The sequence below is a fragment of the Gracilinanus agilis genome, chromosome 4, assembly GCF_016433145.1.
Source record: "Gracilinanus agilis isolate LMUSP501 chromosome 4, AgileGrace, whole genome shotgun sequence".
Classification (NCBI taxonomy): domain Eukaryota; kingdom Metazoa; phylum Chordata; class Mammalia; order Didelphimorphia; family Didelphidae; genus Gracilinanus; species Gracilinanus agilis.
The window spans coordinates 213,370,495-213,389,969 of NC_058133.1; the positions used below are offsets into that span (position 1 = coordinate 213,370,495).

The window sequence follows — 19,475 nt, forward strand, 5'->3', positions numbered from 1 at the left end:
CATATAGCTATTAATAAGTAGCTATATTTATATATTTGAGGTTTGTAAAGCTCATTCCACATGTGTAATTCATTTGATCCTCATAACAGCTCTCTGACAGAGATATTATTTATTGGCCCATTTTACAGATGAGGAAACTGAGGCAGGCAAGGCCAAGTGACTAGCCCAGGGTTACATAGCTAGTAAGCGTCTGAGGCCGGAATTAAACACAGGTCTTCCTAACTATATACCTGGCTCTCTAGTCCCTGTTTCTACCCAGCTACCTTAATGCCAGACAGGTACATTTTCCTTCTCTCTTCTGAAATATATAGTGAATTTGGGAAGAAGGAAAGACAGAGGGAAAAAGATGATGGTATGGCTGCTTATACCCTCATTAATGACTCTGAATCCTTCTTCCAGCAAATTTGATGAAATTGACAGAACTTTGGAGCATGGAAAAGGCATGGTATCTGCCATCGAGTTGCTTGCCATCTAGTTAAACATATAATAGATCTGTATTTAGTGGGACAATGAAACATTCATTGGGCATAGTTAAGTGCTAGGACCTTGTATGAGAGCTTGTGAGTAAAGGTGGGATGGAAAAGAGGAGACATGATAATTTAGAAAAAAAAAGTGTGGGGGCAGAGAAAGGAATAGGAAAAATTTAGAGACTCCTTGGGGAGATAGGATCCACCTACAGATAAAAAAAACTCAAGTGTATTATACATAGCAGCAATGGACCAGGGAGATGGAGTATAGCTTCAGACCCAACACAAGAAGGCAGGGCCCTCCGGAAAGAGACCTCACCTGGCACAGCAGCACTCAAAGGGAGTGCCACCTAGTTGGGCTTGAAAACACACTGGCCTAGCTCAGGGCAGGGCAGAGTTATGTATAGAGTCTTGCCAGAGATAACACAGCCAGGGACAGAAGAATGGGGTTTCTATGCTGCTAGTTGGGCTGGTGAAGTCCTGGGCAGGCTGGAGAAAAAGAGTTCATAGAGCCTGCCTTGTAGATGCTTGTAGTCAGTTTTACAGCCTCAGAACTAGAGGTCCCACCTCATATTGGCTGTGTGACCTGGAGCGACCTGGGGCAACATCTCAGAGTAAAGAATATTACCTGTTTTCTTTGACATGGTGGAAGGAGAATGTGAGGAGGTCCCAGCCAAGAGGTTCTCTGTAATGATGAGGTTTTCAGACATTGATTCCTTCTCTTTCATCTTCATTCTCATCTTTTTAATCCCTACCTTTCTCCTGGTTCCTTCCATGGAAGATAGGAAGGAAGGAAAGAAGGAAAGAGAGGTGGGGGAGAAAGGAAGGAAGGAATATCCCTTGACTTTGCCTCCCCTTTAAGCTATTATCCTACATCATTTTTTAAATGAATTCCTTTTTGCTGTGTTTATTTCCTAAACTCTGTTCCTAGTCACACAAAATTTGGCTACCCTCCTTACCATTTTTACTAAAACTTCTCTCTCCATAGTATCTCCAGTTACCTCTTAATTGCCAAATCCAATAGTCTCTTATTTTGTATTTTCCCTGTTGGAAGTTTCTCTGGCACTGTTTAACTACACCCTCCTTCTTGATAATCTCACTTCTTTTGGTTCTCCTCCCACATATCTGATCACTCTTTCTCCATCTCCACCTCCTGCTTCATAAGTGTGGGTGTCCTCTAAGAATATTTCCTTAACTTTTTTGTCTCTATATATTCTTGGAATATCCGATCCACTCTCTTATCATATCTATACTATTGATTCTCAAATCTCTAGGTGCAGCCTCACATTCTCTCCCCATACCTGCTGACTGTCTTCACCCAGATTTCTTTTTGGAATTCCAAATTAAACATTTCCAAAACTGATCTCACTTGCATTTTTCCTCCTAAAACCTGCTCCTACCCCATCTCAACTTTCTTATTTTTATTGTTGACGAAGATTTATAGAGATGTGTTGTTGATACCGTCTTTTGTCTAGTTCAAAACTTCAGCATCCTATTTTACTCTGCCTTCTCTCTCACCCCACTCCCACATCCAGTAGGTGGCCAAACCTTGTCCTTGCTACCTCCACAGTATATGAACTCATTCCCCAGTGTCAAGGTATTCCCACCCCTAATGACTCTGCCCAACCTAGTGAAACTGAACAATGCCCCCCCACTGGAACCTCACTTATTTACAGTCTCCTCTCCTCTATTTGAATGTAAACTCTTTGAAGGCAGAGTCTAGTTTTGCTTTTCCTTTTATTTTCAAGGCTTGATAAATAGTAAATAAAATAAATGTTTGTTGATTTATTGGTTACTATAGCTTATGAGTAGAATAAAATTTATATGAAACAAAATTACTAATACATTTTCTTTTATCTGAAATAGCACAACATACACATTTTTATGGCACATCTAGCAAAATCTATAGCACTCTCATATGCAATGAATGGCATCTAAGAAGATATCTGTTCCAATCCACAGCTGAGTAGGAATCCCTTTTACCACATGCCTGACAGTCATTCCATCTCTAAATAAGCACCTCCAACTATGGAAAACCCCTTTCCCCCCCAAAAAAGCAGCCCTTTCCACATTTAAGCAGCTTTTGTCTTTTTTAAGCCCTTACTTTCTACCTTAGAATGGAAACTAAGTATGGGTTCCAAGGCAGAAGAGCATAAGGGCTAGGCAGCTGGGGTTAAGTGACTTGCCCAGGGACACATAACTAGGAAGTATCTGAGACCACTGGACCTCCTGTCTCCAGCCCTGGCTCTCTATCTACTGAGTCACCCAGTGGTCCCTTAAGCAGCTTTTTTCTAACACAAATTCTTGTCCCTGTAATGTCATTCATTGTTGTTAGGACTGCCCTCTGAAGCCAAATAAAGTAAGTCTGATCCTTCTTTTACATGATAGAACTTTGAATGCTATCATGTCGTCACAAAGTTGGGATGCAGATAGTCTTGATGGGTTGTAAAAAGATGGCAACCTTTTTAGGTGGAGCTCTTGGTTTATCCAAACATTCTAATAAGTGATCTAGTCTTACAAATCAAGCTAGCTAACTCTTTGGTGCCAGGCACATATCCCAAGGAGATCCAGGCCAAAAAAGAAAGGCTAATATATTTATAGCCTCCTACTTACTGCTCTAGAACTGGAAACAAAGTAGATGACCATCCATTGAGGAATGACTAGACAAATTGTGCTATATGAAATAGTAGATCATGTCTTTGCTGTAGGAAATGATTAATATAACGATTGATAGGAAATGAATATGAACTGAAATGGTGACTAATATGAGCTTAAGGCAAAGGGAAGTAAGCAAAATGCAAGTAGGAAAAAACTCCAAAAAGGAAAACAACTGCTATGATACTTGTCACATGGGGTTTTGTTTTTTGATTAGGGGCAAGAGAGAGGGACAATAGATATTTGTTAACTGTGAAAATATAAGGAAAACGATGAATGTTGTGGTGGGTGGAGGAACTCTTCTTTGAGCTAAAAACATACAGAGGAAAGCACATTGATTGAGAGCGAGAAGACCCAGGTTTGAGGCCTGCTTCTGCCAGTTATGACCTGTGTGCCCTTGAGCAAGTTATTTATATAAAACCAAGATTTGGACAAGATAATCACAAAGGGTCCTATAGTTCCTTCAAGCAGTCCTTCAACAACATCATTTCAGTTCTTTTTCCATTCCCTGAGGATACTTCAGTTTATCTATAGCCCTTCTAAGACATGACAGTCAGAATTGAATATAATATACTTAGAGTAGTGCCTGGCATATAGTAGGCACCTCATAAATGTTTACTGGTTAATTGATTAGTCTGAACAGGGCAGATTACAGTGGGATAATCACCTTCCTCATTCTGGACCCTCTACCTTTCTTAAAATAGTTTATAAGTATTTTGTATACGAGGAAACAATGCCAGACCACTCCCCACTCCCCATATGCAATACAGTTATCCCTTCCACATCATGAGGGTTAGGGACACAGGCACTCCTAAGATCTGGAAAATCTGTGTAAAATTGTTTGGCCCTCCCTTCATACCAGAGAAGTTGTCAGAATTTTTTCTTTTTCTTTTATGATGTATTTATAATACCTTATTTTAAATTTTGGGTTAAATGTGTATTTCTGTTTCTAAACTTTTTCTGTGTTGTCTGCTCGCCTTCTCATATCATTTGCATCTTCCTCAAAACACCCACAAAATTCCTATTTAATTTCTTATGCTGTCCCACAATATATCAAAACTACGATGGGGAAAGTTGAGCTTTGGAAAGGATAACTGTCTATAGCTCCATCTCTAACCAGGTAAGTGATACTTGAGAGGCCTCATGTGGATCTTAGCAGCAGTGTTAGTCTTCATAATCTATTCCAGGTAGTTCTTCCTGAGAATTATGGTCCATAACCATAAGCATTGTATGTTTTCTTGATCTTTTAGGAATCTTGCTATTGGAATTGGGATCCAGAATTTCCCTGAGGGCCTGGCTGTCAGCCTCCCACTGCGTGGTGCTGGATACTCAACCTGGAGAGCCTTCTGGTAATGTCTGTGTCTGCTGTAGAACTGGACCGAATCAGCAACCACTGATTTGGACCAGAATTCAGAGTGTAAATAACCTAAGAGTGCCTTCTTGTGTGGAAGCATGAACCACCTTCCTCCTCTCTTCTCTTCTCCCCTAACCCCAACCCCAACCCCCTGTTCTGCACTTCCTGCTGCTTAAGCCTGAAATGATCTGTTCATCACTTTGAATGGGGAAGGTGCCCACTGGGTGTTCCCTTTAAACTGTGCCCCACTAGTAAGCTGAATAAGCTAGGAATCCTAGATCCCTCTCACCTACAGGGCATGGAAGGAACTTAAGGGATGCTTCCCTGATAGCTAGAAGTATATGTAGGAGGTGGGTGCCCCCATAGACAGCAGAATGGCCCTTTCCCTGATTTGGGGAAGAGTCTGTCTGCAGTGAGTCTTGGGGGTGGTGTGTGTATGTACGTTATTATTCTTTCCCTGCTGATAGGATCCCCTGATTACAGAGACTTGCACTTATCCCCCATCACATTTGGCGTTTTCACATGGAGGCAATGCCCATTCTCCCTTCCCCTTACCTTAGCTTGCTGAAGCCAAGGATAGAGCCTCTCCCCTCCTCTCTCCCTGTGCCAACGTTAAAGACCAGACAAGGATTTAGCAGCTAAAAAATATTCTTTTCTAGAAAGGAGTGGGCCTGGGGAAAGGCGATAGTGAGCAGAGATGACTTATTGGAATAGGAAGAAGCAGGCAGCTCGTGCTACCAACTGGTAATGTGGAACTTGGCTCATCATGACTTTATCGAGGGAGAACAAATCTTGCAACAGCAATAGAGAGATGGGCGCTGAGATAACCTGGTTTTGACAGACAAGGGAAGGGGAACCCAGAGTTCTTTCTGAGTCTAATCGATCACACACACTCTTGGGAGTGAGAGGGAAGATTCATTTTCAGATTGTGGCAAGGTCTGAGCTCACTGCATCACAGAGGAAGGGCCAGAGGAGCCAGCATGCAGGGGCTAAGTGCCTACTTGTCCTTCTCGGTAGGATTTCCAGAAAGACTCGCTCTTTCCCTCTTCCAGCTTCTCACTTCCCAAAGCCTCTAAAAACATAGACCCAGAAAGCTATATTCCAAACCCCCATCACCAGCTGGTGAACTTTGGGATAATATCTGCTGGAATCTTTCATCTCCATAGCAACAGCTATCCAGGTGAAGAACCCACTAAAGTAGGGCTATACATGGATGATCAGAGTGAATGCTGCCTTCTGAGAACTAGAAGGAATGTTGAGAAATTAATTGCCTGGCTCACTTCTTTGCTTCCACCCAAATGGATTTATTTTCTATTTATGGAGTCTATTAGAAAGGAGGAAAAAATAGTACCATTCTGGTAATCTCCCTATCATGAATTTCTTTCTTATGTCTAAATGTACCATATCTTAAGCCTAAATCATAACATTTAGATGGAAAGGGACCTCAGAGACCATTTAGTGCAAATATTTCCTTTTATAGATAAAGAAACAGAGAGCCAAAGATGAGTAGTTTCTTGTCCAAGGTCACAAAAGTAGTAAGCTACATTTTTAAGGCCTATATTCAAGGGAAACATACACACACACACACACACACACACACACACACACACACACACCAGCTCATCTCATAGCTTCTAACTTAGAAACATATTTTGATTTGAAGACCACTGCAGAGCCCCAAGATGTGCAAGGCTTCAAGTCAGGAAGCCCCAGATGCAAACTCAAATCTTACCTTCTGCAGCACTTAAACCCATTGTTTAGAACATAGCAGGCTTTTAAAAAGTGCTTACTGACATCTGTAGAAAGGCTTCTCCCATTCTCTGCTCCAGCCACCCAGCCTGTACCCCCTTTGAGATTATCTTCCACTTATATTAAATGTGAACTACTCTTTCTTAATCAGGGAATGGGGTTTGGGCTTTCTTTGTCTTCCCAGGATCTAGTTAGCACAGTACCTGGCTGACCTAGTAAACGCTTAATAAATATTTTGGGAATTATGTCTGGCCCAAGTGCTGCATACCATAGGGTTTCATTTTGGGTAGTTACAGCTGCACCAGTCACTCTTTTCCCATCATAATGATAACTCGAACCATCGCAAAACAGTGTGAGGTCGGCATCTTCCATAGGAACATCAGAAAGATCTTCTCTAGTCTTTTGTACTAGTTCTAATGTATCCTCACAAATATGGAGGCTATCCCCTTCTAATGGAAGTTCTGGAATAAGAGTCTCTGGATTGATGGATTTACACTTATGGAAGGTCAAGTTCTCATTCATTAATAAAGTGGCTTGATACTGAGAGAGTCTCTGAGATGTGAAAGCCTGCAGATTTGCATTCCTCAGTGTGGTTTCTATTTGATGCTGGGAATACAATCTGAGTTCCCCTCCCAGAACCAATTTAGAACTCTTCCTAACCATCAAAGCTGCAACAGCAATAATCTTCAAACAGGAAACCATTCCCTGGATAATAGGATCTAGTGTAGAACTATAGTAAGCTACGGGTCTTAAATTGCTTCCTAAATATTGAGCGAGCACTGCACAAGCAATTCCCTTATCTTCATGGATAAATAGATGAAAAACTTTGTTGTAATCTGGAATGCCTAATGCAGGAGAAGAAAGAATTGCTGACTTTAACTTCTCAATGGCATGTATGTGTTCTCTTAACTTCAGTGGCTCTTTGATATCTTTCCTGGTTAACTCTGTCAAAGGCTTAGAAATTAGAGAAAACTCAGGTATCCACTGGCTGCAAAGGCTAGTCATGCCAATTATTGCTCTTAGCTGTTTCTTGGTTTTAGGTAAGCTGATTTTCTGTATATCCTCAATTCTCTTCTTTGACATACTTCTAGTTCCACCCTGCAGTGTGAATCCCAAAAACTCGATTTCTTTTTTTTCCCACTGCACTTTGTTTCTGGATATTTTATGTCCTCTCTTATATAGTTCTTCCACTAGATAGTGGATACTGTCTCTGTGACAGATTTCTCCTGTTGGTGACATTAGTAGGATGTCATCTACATAATGCACTATCTTACTAACAGTGAAAGATATAGATTCTAGATCTTTTTGCAGTATTTGACAAAACACGGAAGCCAAATTTTTGAATCCCTGTGGAAGATGCCCCCAAAATACAGATTTATTTTCCCAGGTGAATGCAAACAATTTTTGACTGTCTTTGTGGATTGGAATGCTAAAATATGCATTGGACAGATCAATCACAGTGTACCATCTAGAGTCCGGAGTAATCCCTGCAATTATCTGTGATGGACTTGGAATAACTGCATGGATATCTTCCACATAATCATTTATTGCTCTAAGATCTTGCACCATTCTCCACTGTACTTTCCCATTAGCATCCAACTTTGCCTTCTTGATTGGTAAAATAGGAGTGTTAAATTCAGAAAAACCCTGCACTAGGATGTCTTGGGCTAATAAATCCTTGATCAAAGGTTTCATTCCTTCCACTGCCTCTTTGCTCAGTTTAAATTGAGAAATTCTAGGTGGTTTCATTCCTTCTTTTACTTTTATTTTCACTGGCTTAGCCGAAAGGATTCTACCCACATCTGATGAACTAGTAGCCCATACTCCTATTGGTAGAGTATCTGGAATCTTGTATAAGCTGTCTTGATCCAGAACTAAAACTGTGTGATCTTCAGTTACCCTATTTAGGCATAAGTCAGGATGATGTTTCAATGACCTCTTGGGCAGGTGCAAATACAGTTCTCCACTTGGCTCACAATATATTGTAGCTGCAAGTTTGCACAGGATATCTCTACCTATGAGATTGTTAGGACATTGTGGTAATAATAAGAATTGATGGTCAAATTCTATTGGTCCCAATTTCACCATTTTCGTTTGAAATTTTGGTGCAGTCTGTGGAATGCCTGATGCTCCCTTCATGATGACTGAACCAAGCATTTCACAATCACTAGGGAGATTCCTCAAGCAACTGATATCTGCCCCTGTATCAATGATCCCACTGTTGTATTCTCCATTAATCTGGATGGTGATTAAAGGATCTTTCTGGTCATTGTTGTTATGCAAAGGTAACAGCTGTGTCTCTTTCTCTAATGGCTGGATAGTGCTGGCTTTAGAATTTACTTCTTCTCTATTAAAAGGTCCATGGTAATCACAAGAATTCACTTCCTGGCAAGTGTCTTTTCTTAGCACATGCTCTGTATGGTAAGAGTCTAAGTCTGCCCCTCCCCCTTGCTGCCTCTCTGCAGAGTACTGAGAACAAGATGGCTTCTCTTGAACTGGATTCTGAAACATGACAGTTTCTTCCACCATTCCAGGGCTCTGTAAGTCTCTAATCATGGCTTCAGGGACAGGATTAGGTGTAATATCCTCCCCCCTCACCAAGACTTGAGGTTTTAACCCTGTTTGAGTTCTTAACAGTCTCGGGTGGCCCTATGTCTTCAAGCCTCATTTTAAAAGTGTCACAGAATTTTCCTCTATAGGCTGCCGGATGATATGGCAAACCATTAGTTACATTGTATTTAGGTTCAAAACTCTCAGCTTCGGGGTTCAGACAGAAAAGTATCTCTTCCACAGGGGCTAAAGTGCTTTCTGAATTTGAGAACTGAGCCTGTAACTTTGTTACTCCATCTTGGTTTCAGGAGTTACATTTATGGACACATTATTGTTCTCTTTGGCAAAACACAAGTTGATGGGCTTGGAAATGTTTTCCAAGTGATTTCCATGGCTACTTTCATTATTCGACATAACTTCTGATCTGTTATTCGCAATAATGTATTCTTGACCTTCTAGCTCAAATTTTAACCCATTTGACACTAGATTTCTGTCAAAATTTTCCACTAACCTCTGTGGATTTGTGTTTTCCACAAGAGAAAGCTCCTTGCCATAAATGTCTTTATACATATCCTGTACAGCATTTTGCACTTCCAAATCATGTATTGATTTCTTCCTTTTTTCAAATACATATATTGATTACCCTCAATATTTTCCATCACTAACACATTAGCCTCATTCATGCCTCTACACTTCTTTCTCTCTAAATATTCCTTTTCTCCTTGATCTGTTTCATTAATTAACCTTCATAAAGATGCTGCATTCCTCGTTCTGGCTCCCAGCTTTAAAAATTTTTCCATTTCTTCTAATGATGGTTTATCTGTTCTTTTGCAATCATGTTGGCAACAAGTTTGAGATTTTTGTACTTTGCTTGCCCAACTATTGTTAGTATATGGTTTTTTGTATGAATCTGTCTTATCTTTGGAAAAATCAATCTGCTTCTGGAATCTGCATTCCTTCAAGAAATGACATAGCTTGTTACAAAGATAGCATTTGGGAATTTGTTTGTTTGACCTCTTTTGTTTGTAGTAGGTGGATCTGGGCTTAGATTCTCTATCCCTAGCAATTTGCAATGCAAAATTGCGAAATTCATCTCTGTCTCTCTCTCTAAGAGATTCTTTGAGTTCACATTTCAAATCTCTGATGGTCCTATCCTTTTCAGAATCTAATTCCTGTTTTATTTGATTTTCTTTTAGTCTGGACTCATGTATGTAGGTTGCATGTTTCCTAATTTCCTCCAGGGACAACTCTTCCCACTGAGGACAGCTCTGCCTGAAATATACCTGTATTGGGATACTTGTACCTTTTATAAATTGCCTCTTAATGTGTGGTACAGCCTCATCTGCTCTATCGCTATTAAATCCCAATAAGTTTTCAGAATTCTCCATCAGTCTGTCTAAAAACAAGCTAGGATGTTCCTCCTCAGACTGCCTCATCTTCTCAAATTTACACCAGCCGTTAGGTCTTTTTGCGTGAATTTTCATAGCTTCCAACAGGTCAGATCTACATTTCACAAGTGTCCTCATGCTTTCTGGTGAGCTTAAGTCAATGGCAGAATGGTCTCTAGGCCAGTCCATTAATACAGGATTTGATCTCATTTCCTCAATAAACCTGGCTTTTTCACTAGGTGTAAAGAATTCCTCTAAAACAAATTCCACATCCTGATATGACGGGTTAAAAAGGCTGAATGTTCTTTTTAACTCTTTAGCCGCCTTGTAAGGTGAGAGAAAAAACTTGGGAAATCTTTTCCTCAGCACCTCCAAATCTTGTGCTGTAAAAGAATGTACGTTTTCATATTTACAGCTTCACCATCAGCCCTAAACTGAGTTTGGTCCACAATGGGAAACAATGTCACAGTAGCCGATGCCATTGCCCCCCTCCTCAGTCTGAGTAGCCACACCAGTCTCTGTCTCAGCTTCATTTTCAGTCTGTGTACTCATGTCAACCATTGTCTTCTTAATAGCCTTATTTTCTTTAGGGAGATACATGTTTTGTATAAGTTCTAATTGTAAGATGGTGTGTTTGTCCAATTCCTGTCCAATTCTGATTTTATTGTTAATCTCAATCATCATCTTTAACTGATCCCTCATCAAGGACATGACATTCTGTGTATCTGTTCTTGCTCTGCCACAAACCCAAGTATAAATTTTCTTTAAAGCCAAAATTGTCTGTAGGAAAGCCACCAAAGTTACAATCACCATTGGCAGATAGGATAGAAACTCTGACAGTGATATAGTTAGATATCTATAGGTGTTGTATATCTTTACTAACTTCACTAGATATTCCGGTATTGTGTAACACCAGAGCCTCAACACTCCCTGGGTGAATGAATACATAAACATGGCAAGAGTGCTCAGGATAAATACAATCCTTACAATTCCCATTATCCTTTCTCTAATTCAACCGGCCCAAAGCCTGGCTGCACCAAAAACTGTTATAATTATGGGAGGTCTCTTGATCTATTTGAGATGGTAAATTGATGTACAGAGAGAATAAGATGACCCTTTTCCCTTATAACAGTTGCCCAGGCAGGATCCTTCAGGTCTAAGAGGTATATCCCTTCAGGACCCACCTGGGGTTAATTGATATGTTGATTTGGGCTCTTTAGCTAGGATAACGACTAGTATTCTGACTGCTATTTCTCCCTACCCCAAACAAGCTTTGAAATGCTTTAGGAAGGTACTTTAAACTTTATATATTAAATAGGAAGGATAAGGGTAATGGACTGTGGTATAGGAGACCCTATTCTAATTGTTATTAATGAAACTCTCAACTGCTGGCAGATGAAGAATCTAAGTAGCTTCCCTCTGGTTCAGCCTGGCCAGGACTAAACCAGAGTAGGTAAACTGCTGGGATACCTTTGGCTTCTTCTTCAGTAGATCTTCAGCCTTACAGTTGAATTATGTCCACCCTTTCCACCCTCTTCTTCGTCTCCTGCCCACTTCCTGGATCCCTCCCGGGCCCTGGGAAACCTAGATATCTAGATGATGAAACTTCTAATATCTAGAGACAGTAGACACCAAGGTGGTAGTCAGGTACAGGTTGGAAACGGTATCTCAAGTACAGGAAGAGTTTGCAGAGAGATGTTTGTACCCTCTCTCACTCCAAGACCAGGATCCACCAATCTCCAGCCTCAGCACAGGTCCAAGACCCAGAATCTCTCCTCAGGGTTCTCAACTGCCCCTCCTGCCTCTCGCATGACTTCCCTGGGAACATTCCATCCAACTGACTTATTTGTCAATCAGAGGTGAACTTCAAGCTCCCAGAGATTCAATATAACACCTAGTAAATGCTTAATAAATATTTTGGGGGAGAGCTGGAGACAGGAGGTCCTGGATTCAAATCTGGCCTCAAGACATTTCCTGGCTTTGTGATCCTGGGCAAGTCAGTTAACCCTCATTCAAACAACCTAAAACTTGCTGTGATTTGCCAGTCAACAAGCGTTTGTTAAACACCCACTGTGTGCCAGAGCTGTGTTTTTAAACACTCATCTCCCAACTTTTCACACTTCCCACTGGCTGAATTGGCTTTCTAAATACCTGGAAAACTCTCTCTCTCTTCACCTCCAACTCCTAGATTCCTTCAAAACTCAGCTCAAGGACATTTTTCTGTGAGAATACATCCATCTTAGTTCTTGCCCCTTTTGAGGCTATTTTGGCATTTCAGGGCACTCTTTTCCTCAGAGCACTCAATGGGCTTAAGAGGCAGGGGAGGAAGATAGTGATTTTAGAGTAAAAGGAAACAATACCTGCAAACACTTTATTTTCTTACAGTAGAATGTAAGTTCCGTTAGGGCAGAGCCATTTTCATTTTTTGACTTTGAATTCCTCAGACCTAGTATAGTTCCTGGTACATAGTAGGCACTTAACTTGTTGAACTAGGAACACCAACAGTCATCCCTAAATAGCAAAGCCACATTGAGAAAAGAGGAAGCTGAGGAATTGTGGTTAGCTCTCAGACCTTGCACTCCAACATTTTTCCCTCCCTGTAGTCTGGGCTCAAAGTCAAACCTACTTTTTCCTGAAGTGAAAAAAGCCAAGGGTATGAACTCTGTAAACCACTGGACAGCAGGGTTGCTGGGACAGAGAGAGATTAGAGGTCAAAGCCAGTACAGGGAGAATTCTCTTCCTCCAAGTGTTCCCTGTAGTCAAAATCAGGACCATATATTGCCTCATGTAGTCAGAGAACCAAAATCTCCTAGAGCTGAGAGGGGGAAAGATTACAACCTAAACAGACTTCCCTCTTTCCCTTCATTGGGAACTAGACCTGGGTCAAAGCAATTCTCTCCCTTTTTATAGATGGGATGATTGAGGTCCAAAGAGGTGGCTGGCTTGCCAGAAGTTACCCACAGCCAAGAAAGCTAGGTCTCCTTACACCTCTCTAGGTCTTCTATCTGCCAGTGGTTATCTCTTTATCTCTGATGCCCTGCTGTTCACCCACATAAATGTGTCTCGGGATTCCCAGAAATCTCCCTTCAACTTGGGATGGTCATGATTCTTGAGATAGTTACCCAGAAAGGGAATTCATGGTGAGGAAAATTTAGGCACCCTCTCAGAGGCCAGCTGCCTTATGGCATTGAGTGCCCCCGAGTTCTCAGAGGCTTTGTCAACAAAGTTCAGGTCCTAACAAATTAGAAAGAATTCAGATTCAGACCTTGCTACAGTCTGCTGGTGTTATCAAAAAAGAAAATAAATAAGCTGAGTAGGTGGGTGTGAGGAAGGATAAAAGGGAATAAGAGATATTAAGGTGATTATAAGGTGATAGGAGGAGGAAAGAAGGTAAGGTAAGGTATATAGGAGATAAGGGAAATGGGGTATGTAGGAGAGGGCAGCTCAAACAGGTTTATTCCCCAAGGCTTGAGACAGAATACAGGGAGGAAACTCAGGCCAATAATAAACGTTTAGGCTTGACTGGAGGGTTTCTCTTGTTAGTTTCTCCAGTCTCTTGAGGGAGGGGTCGAGAGGGCTCCTCCCTGTCAGTCAAACTGATGGCTGGAGGAAGTCTTGAAGGTGGGTACTTCCTGTCAAGATGGATGCCCCAGTTGTCTCAAGAAATAAAGGAAAATGATTCTTTACTCTTGGCCCTTGTCTTAATTTTCGACACAATGATTCACCACTGGGTTTGAATAGGTAACAAGGGGATTTATTAATACCAGGGTCAGTCAGAAGGGAAGAGGGATTCAGGATTTCTAACTGCTACTAGGGAGAGGGGTGGGGGTGGGGGATGGGTCGCGGAGAGGTTTAGACAGAGAGAGAGAGACCGGCTCTCCCAGTCAGGAAGATTTGACTGCCTTTTATGTAAAGTCTTTATCAGATCTAGGGATAACTTATTTGAGGATACTCCAATTATCTAAAGAAACTAAAACCCACTATGTTCAATCATCAAGCCCTCCCTTCCAACCAGAACCCAAAGGAAATCAGGGAAAGGGAGGGATGGAGATGGTAGATCAGGGAGAGGTCCAGAGAAATGAGATAGGTCCAAATTTCCCCAAAACAAAATAAGCACAGGCCAAGGCCGAAGCAATTAGGCCAAAGCCGAAAGGCCAAAGCAAAAGCCTCCAGCCACAGCGAAAGCCAGAAGGCAAAAGCCTCATCAGTTGGAACTTCACTTCTATTTATAGCTTTAAGTTCTGACTGACTTTCTGAACATTCTAAGATGTTTAACTGACTTTTTGTGACCGTTAGAAATTACAGAAGCAAAAAGTTTCTGTTAGCCACCTTGCATTACACTGGCCAAAGCCCAGCTTTCCAAGGGCTCACCACTTTTAAGCTGTCCATGGGTGGGGGGGATTCTTTGGCCAGGATGAATAACAACATTGATAATAAGCTAGCATTTTATGGTGCTTTGAGGTTTGCAACTGTAAATAAGACTTGTAGATATTATCTTATTTTAGCTTCATAACAAGTTGGGAGATAGATAATCTTATCCTCATTTTACAGATGAGAGGCAGACAGAGATGGGACTTGCCCAGGGTCACTTGCTAGCAAGTGTCCAAGGTGGGATATGAACTTAAGTCTTCCTGATATTGTGCACTTTCTCACTGCCCATGAGAGAGGTAGTATTGCAAAGTGGGTAGAAGGATGACTTGAGTCAAGACCACAGATACTGGCTATGTGAGCTATGGGAAATTATTTAACTTTTCAGTGTCCCAGGCAATTCTCTCACTCAGTTCTATGCCTCAGTGGAGGAAGTTTCCATTCTTCAAGTTCCCACACACAAATGAAATCACAGATCTGAACAAAAAAAAAAAAAAGCGACATGGAAGGAAACAGAGGGAAAACCCATATATCAAAGGGAAATTGTAGGATGAAGCAGAAGCAAGACAGAGGCAGTAATCAAGAGGCAAAAATGGGAATTTTCTAACCTATTGAGACCTGTGGCTTCCCTTTCCCCCTCTGTAAAATGAGGGGGTTGTCTGTTCCCTTTCCAAGGCCAGACCCATATGAACTGGATCTCCTAAGCAGGCTTTTCCTAGGCCATTCTGAAATTTGGGGAGGAAAGAGAGAAGGAAGTATCTTGGGTTGAAATGGAAAATGTACTTAGCAGCCTGGCTTCCTAAGAACCTAAGAACAAAACACATCTTTTAGAAATGTTTTTATTTTTTTAATAACATATATCTAGATAAGTTTTCCATAGTCACATGACTTTGTCTCCCTCCCTTCTTCCCTCCCCCCTCTTGGAGCTGGTAAGTAATTCAATCTGGGTTATACATGTATTATCACATAAAACATACTTCCATATTATTAATTTTTGTAAGTGAATTCTTTTGGAATTTTTAAAAAATGAAAATGCTTCTTTTTGGTCTTAGTGACAGTAAACACATGCAAATATTCAAATAGAATTTCAAGAATTTTAAAAATTAATTCAAACATTTATTAAGCATCCATGATATGCAAAGCACTCTGCTCCACATTGAGGATACAGGCACAAAATTAAAACTGTCTCACTCCTGAAGGAGCTTAGGTTTTACTCTAAACTGTGCATGAAACCATAAGCTTCCATTATTTATACCTTGTTAAGGAAAGGCTGTGCAAAGTTAATACTTTTAATAAGATATTGAGAAAAATGAACCGTTTGTTTTTGTCTCCTCTAATGCTTTTGGTACCTATGGATTTTTATGGATTTTGCTTCTGTCACTACTTACACAGTTGTATAGGTCTGATTTTGCAGACTTCAGAATGCCTGTGTTTCTCTGTATCTTTGATTTTATCAAAAAGTAACAAAAATAAACAAAGCTAAAAGGTAACAAGTACAACATAAAAAAAAGAATAATTCAACCCCAAGCATTTTATTAAAATTAAAAAAATTTTTTTTAAACTCTTACCCTCTGTCTTAGAATCAATAAGAAGTATAGTTCTAAGGCAAAAGAGTTATAAGGACTAGATAATTAGGATTAAGTGACTTGCCTCAAGGTCACACAGCTAGGATGTGTCAGGGACCCGATTTGAACCCAGGACCGTCCATATCCAGGCCTGGCTCTTTCTCCACTGAGCCACCTAGCTGCCCCTACCCTGAGCATGTAAAAAAAATTTTTTTATAACAAAACACTCTTGGGAAATGAAGGAAACTATAATAATGAAGTGCTTTTGAGTTTCTGAGAGAAAAATGTGAAATAAAGCTGTCTTATAGAGAATTTTCCTCTTTTCTTCAGAGTCCAAATTCTTGACTCAGTCCCTTTTGGGGGTCCCTCTTACTCTGAAGCCTCTCTTTGGCACTTTCTTGATGTTCTGATCCCACACAGTCCTTCTGCCAAGTTGATGAACAACCCTGGCAAAGCAGTCCTGGCACATTCAGGGCTCTGTGGTATACATTAGGGCCGGGCGTCTGCTCCACACTTTACCTTGAGTAGCCTGGATCTTGTCTCTCTCTCCACAGGTTCGGCCAGTTGAGTGGCATGGTGGAGCCAGTGTTTGGGCTCTTTGGTGCTTTCTCTGTGGTCCTGGCTGAGCCCATCCTTCCCTATGCTTTGGCCTTTGCAGCTGGCGCCATGGTCTATGTAGTCATTGATGACATCATTCCCGAAGCCCAGACCAGGTTTGTAAACTATATTGTCCCCCACCCATTCCTTCTGGATCCTCCTACTTCTAATTCCTCTTCTCTGTCTTCTCTAACCTGGCACACTCCCATACCAACTTCAATCTCATGTGTGTCCTTGGGCCATTTGAGATGTAAAAGAAAGAGGAAAGGGCTGATCGGCTCCTGTTGGCCAAGCAAACAAACACACACCTAGGGCTAAGGGAAAACCAAGCAATGGACCCAATGAGAGGCTAAGTGTGGAACTAAAAGGAATGTAATACACTCTCTTCTTGATTGCTTTTTTTTTCCCCAGCACATCATGGAGGAACTGTGTGAGAATGAGAAAAGTCAGATCAGAAAAGGGAATGAAAATAGATTTAAGGAGAAGAGCATTTAGAAATAAGAAAAAGGCCAATGCTAGGCTGAGGGATTTGGGGGAGAGAGAGGGATGGTGGGATGACTACAAAAACAACACACAAGTCCAGACTATCCCATGCATTTGGGAAGGAATGGTGGGAGATAGGAGAAAGGAAAAGATGTTTTTCAAATTCAAAACTTTCTCACAATTTATCCTTTCCCTTCTTAGTGGTAATGGGAAACTAGCATCCTGGACCTCCATCCTGGGATTTGTGGTGATGATGTCACTGGATGTTGGCTTGGGCTAATGCCAAGGCACCTTCGGTCTTACACCTGACAGAACAAGGAAGAGGTGGCAGTTGACTTCAATGGAACCAGGAACATAATTCTCCCCAAATGGATTTTTATTTTTACTTTTTTGTTCGAGTTTTAAATCTTGTTCTTCTTCCTCTCTCTGATTCATTTTAGCATTCAGTCATTAATCTGATCACCTCTTAATTATAATGTGATTTTTGTTACTTTTATTTTGAGGGGAACTTTAATGTTGTTTGGAAATGTAAGGTGGCTTGGAACTCTGGATTTTTGTTCAGCTACTAAGCAAATTCTTCCCTCCATGGGGTTGGCAATGAGTGATAAGGCTACAGTCACTGGATTGCTCTTGTGCAAGGTTTCTCTTTGTCTAAGGTTCTGCTTACCTTTGTTGGGTGTGATCTCATCCCCAGTCGTCTTGGACTTGTACCTCCAGCATGGATGAACCTCACAATGGTAACCCTCTGAAATAGGATACCCTGGGAACCAAGAGGAGAGCTCCTGAGCACCCTCCCACTAAAGACTCAGAAGAGGGGGACCAGGTTGCCTTTTGTCTCTCCCTTCCTAAATCTTCATTGTCTTTGATCCTGGAGTCTTGAAGAGCTTGTATGCCATTCTCTAATGTTGAATTCAACCAGGAGCAGAACTGGAATCTCATTTAGACCTTGGCCTACTTCCCAAGGACAAAAAAAAAGACATTTTCTGACTTGGTTCACACCCTTTCCCACCTCTCCTTAAAGGAGCTGAGAATAAGGGAAAAGGACAAAGCCAAGGGAAAAGAAACTGGATATTCCATCTTTTCAAAAGCAAGAGGAGCAATTAAAGTTAAGGAAAGCAGATCAAACTGTGATCATTCTGGTTCTCCAGTGGAAAGGGCAGTAGGTTGCCTAGTTCTAGACTTCTGCAGTACCTGTTATTTTAATCAGAGAGAGTGGTGGTCTCAATAGCATATTTACCTATGCTATTTGCAAATTCTCTGAGCCCCCCCCCAACCCACAATTTTTGAACCTTTTGTAGACTATTTCCATAATAAGGCCAAGGAGATATAATGCAAATTCTTTATTTGACCAATTTAAGGGGGCCACTGGAGCCAACTATGGCAGATTTTTTGCAGTTCTATCCTATACCCCCTCCCCAATTTGTGCCATGCACATCCATTAGATCAGCCCTTTTAGGTGATTTTATAACTTGATCCTGAAGCCACTACACTGAATAAACCAACTTTGATGAGGGCTGTTGCAGAAAAGATGAGTTTTGGGGTTTTTTGTTTTGTTTTTAAGTTTCTAAGAACACATTAGACAGATTGAGCTCTTGAAATAATCTCCAACCTGCAGAATGACTTGTTATAACAGGTCAGAAACCAGTCTTGTCCCTCACAGGGAAAGGTTTTCAGACAAAGAACGATAGAGTTTGTCTGATTCACCCACAGCCAGAGGGTGGTTAGGGGAAGAAGGTATGAGAAATGACCCAGACTACTCTCTCCAGGACCTGTGGTTGTCTTTAGCCAAAGGAATGGGTTCCATAGATGACTTTGGATAGGCTCAGCTGAGAATCAGATCATCAGTTGGCTGCCCAGGCATCACATTGGCAGCTCCCACTTTCTAAGTTTACATGTGTAATGTTGACAGTTTCTGAATGTTCTTCCCATCCCACCACCTCCACCATTACCACCACCACGGCTAACCTCACACCCCACCTCCACTTCCACCTCCATCCCCAAGAGACTGCCCTGTTTTGTGAAAATGCAAGACTCTGAGGCTGGCCCTCAACCTGGGCACATTTTCGGGCTCCCAAATTGAAGGCCCTGTTGGAGAAGAGGAGAGGGTGTTTGAGCAAGATTGATTACTTTGGTGGATGGTGTTTTGTTTTTTTACTTTGCGTAGAGTTCTGCAAAATGCTGTTTCCAATGGACATGACCTTGTAACTGTGATTAATTTCAATAAAGGGGGTATTAAGAGTTGGTATAGATGGTCTATGCCACATACGCACTCCTTTCTATGGCTTTTCTTTTAATTAAC

At 41.2% G+C, this 19,475-nt stretch overlaps 1 protein-coding gene across 2 annotated transcripts in view; it reads left to right on the top strand.

Moving 5' to 3' along the window:
• SLC39A11 (solute carrier family 39 member 11) overlaps positions 1–17,456 on the top strand; it is a 538,533-nt gene extending 521,077 nt beyond the window's left edge. For both annotated transcript variants that reach the window (XM_044676317.1, XM_044676318.1), the window contains 3 exons: positions 4,373–4,471; positions 16,651–16,809; positions 17,378–17,456. In XM_044676317.1, the coding sequence (XP_044532252.1) occupies positions 4,373–4,471; positions 16,651–16,809; positions 17,378–17,456 (337 nt within the window). The remainder of the gene's footprint in view (positions 1–4,372; positions 4,472–16,650; positions 16,810–17,377) is intronic.
• Positions 17,457–19,475: the final 2,019 nt, after the last annotated feature.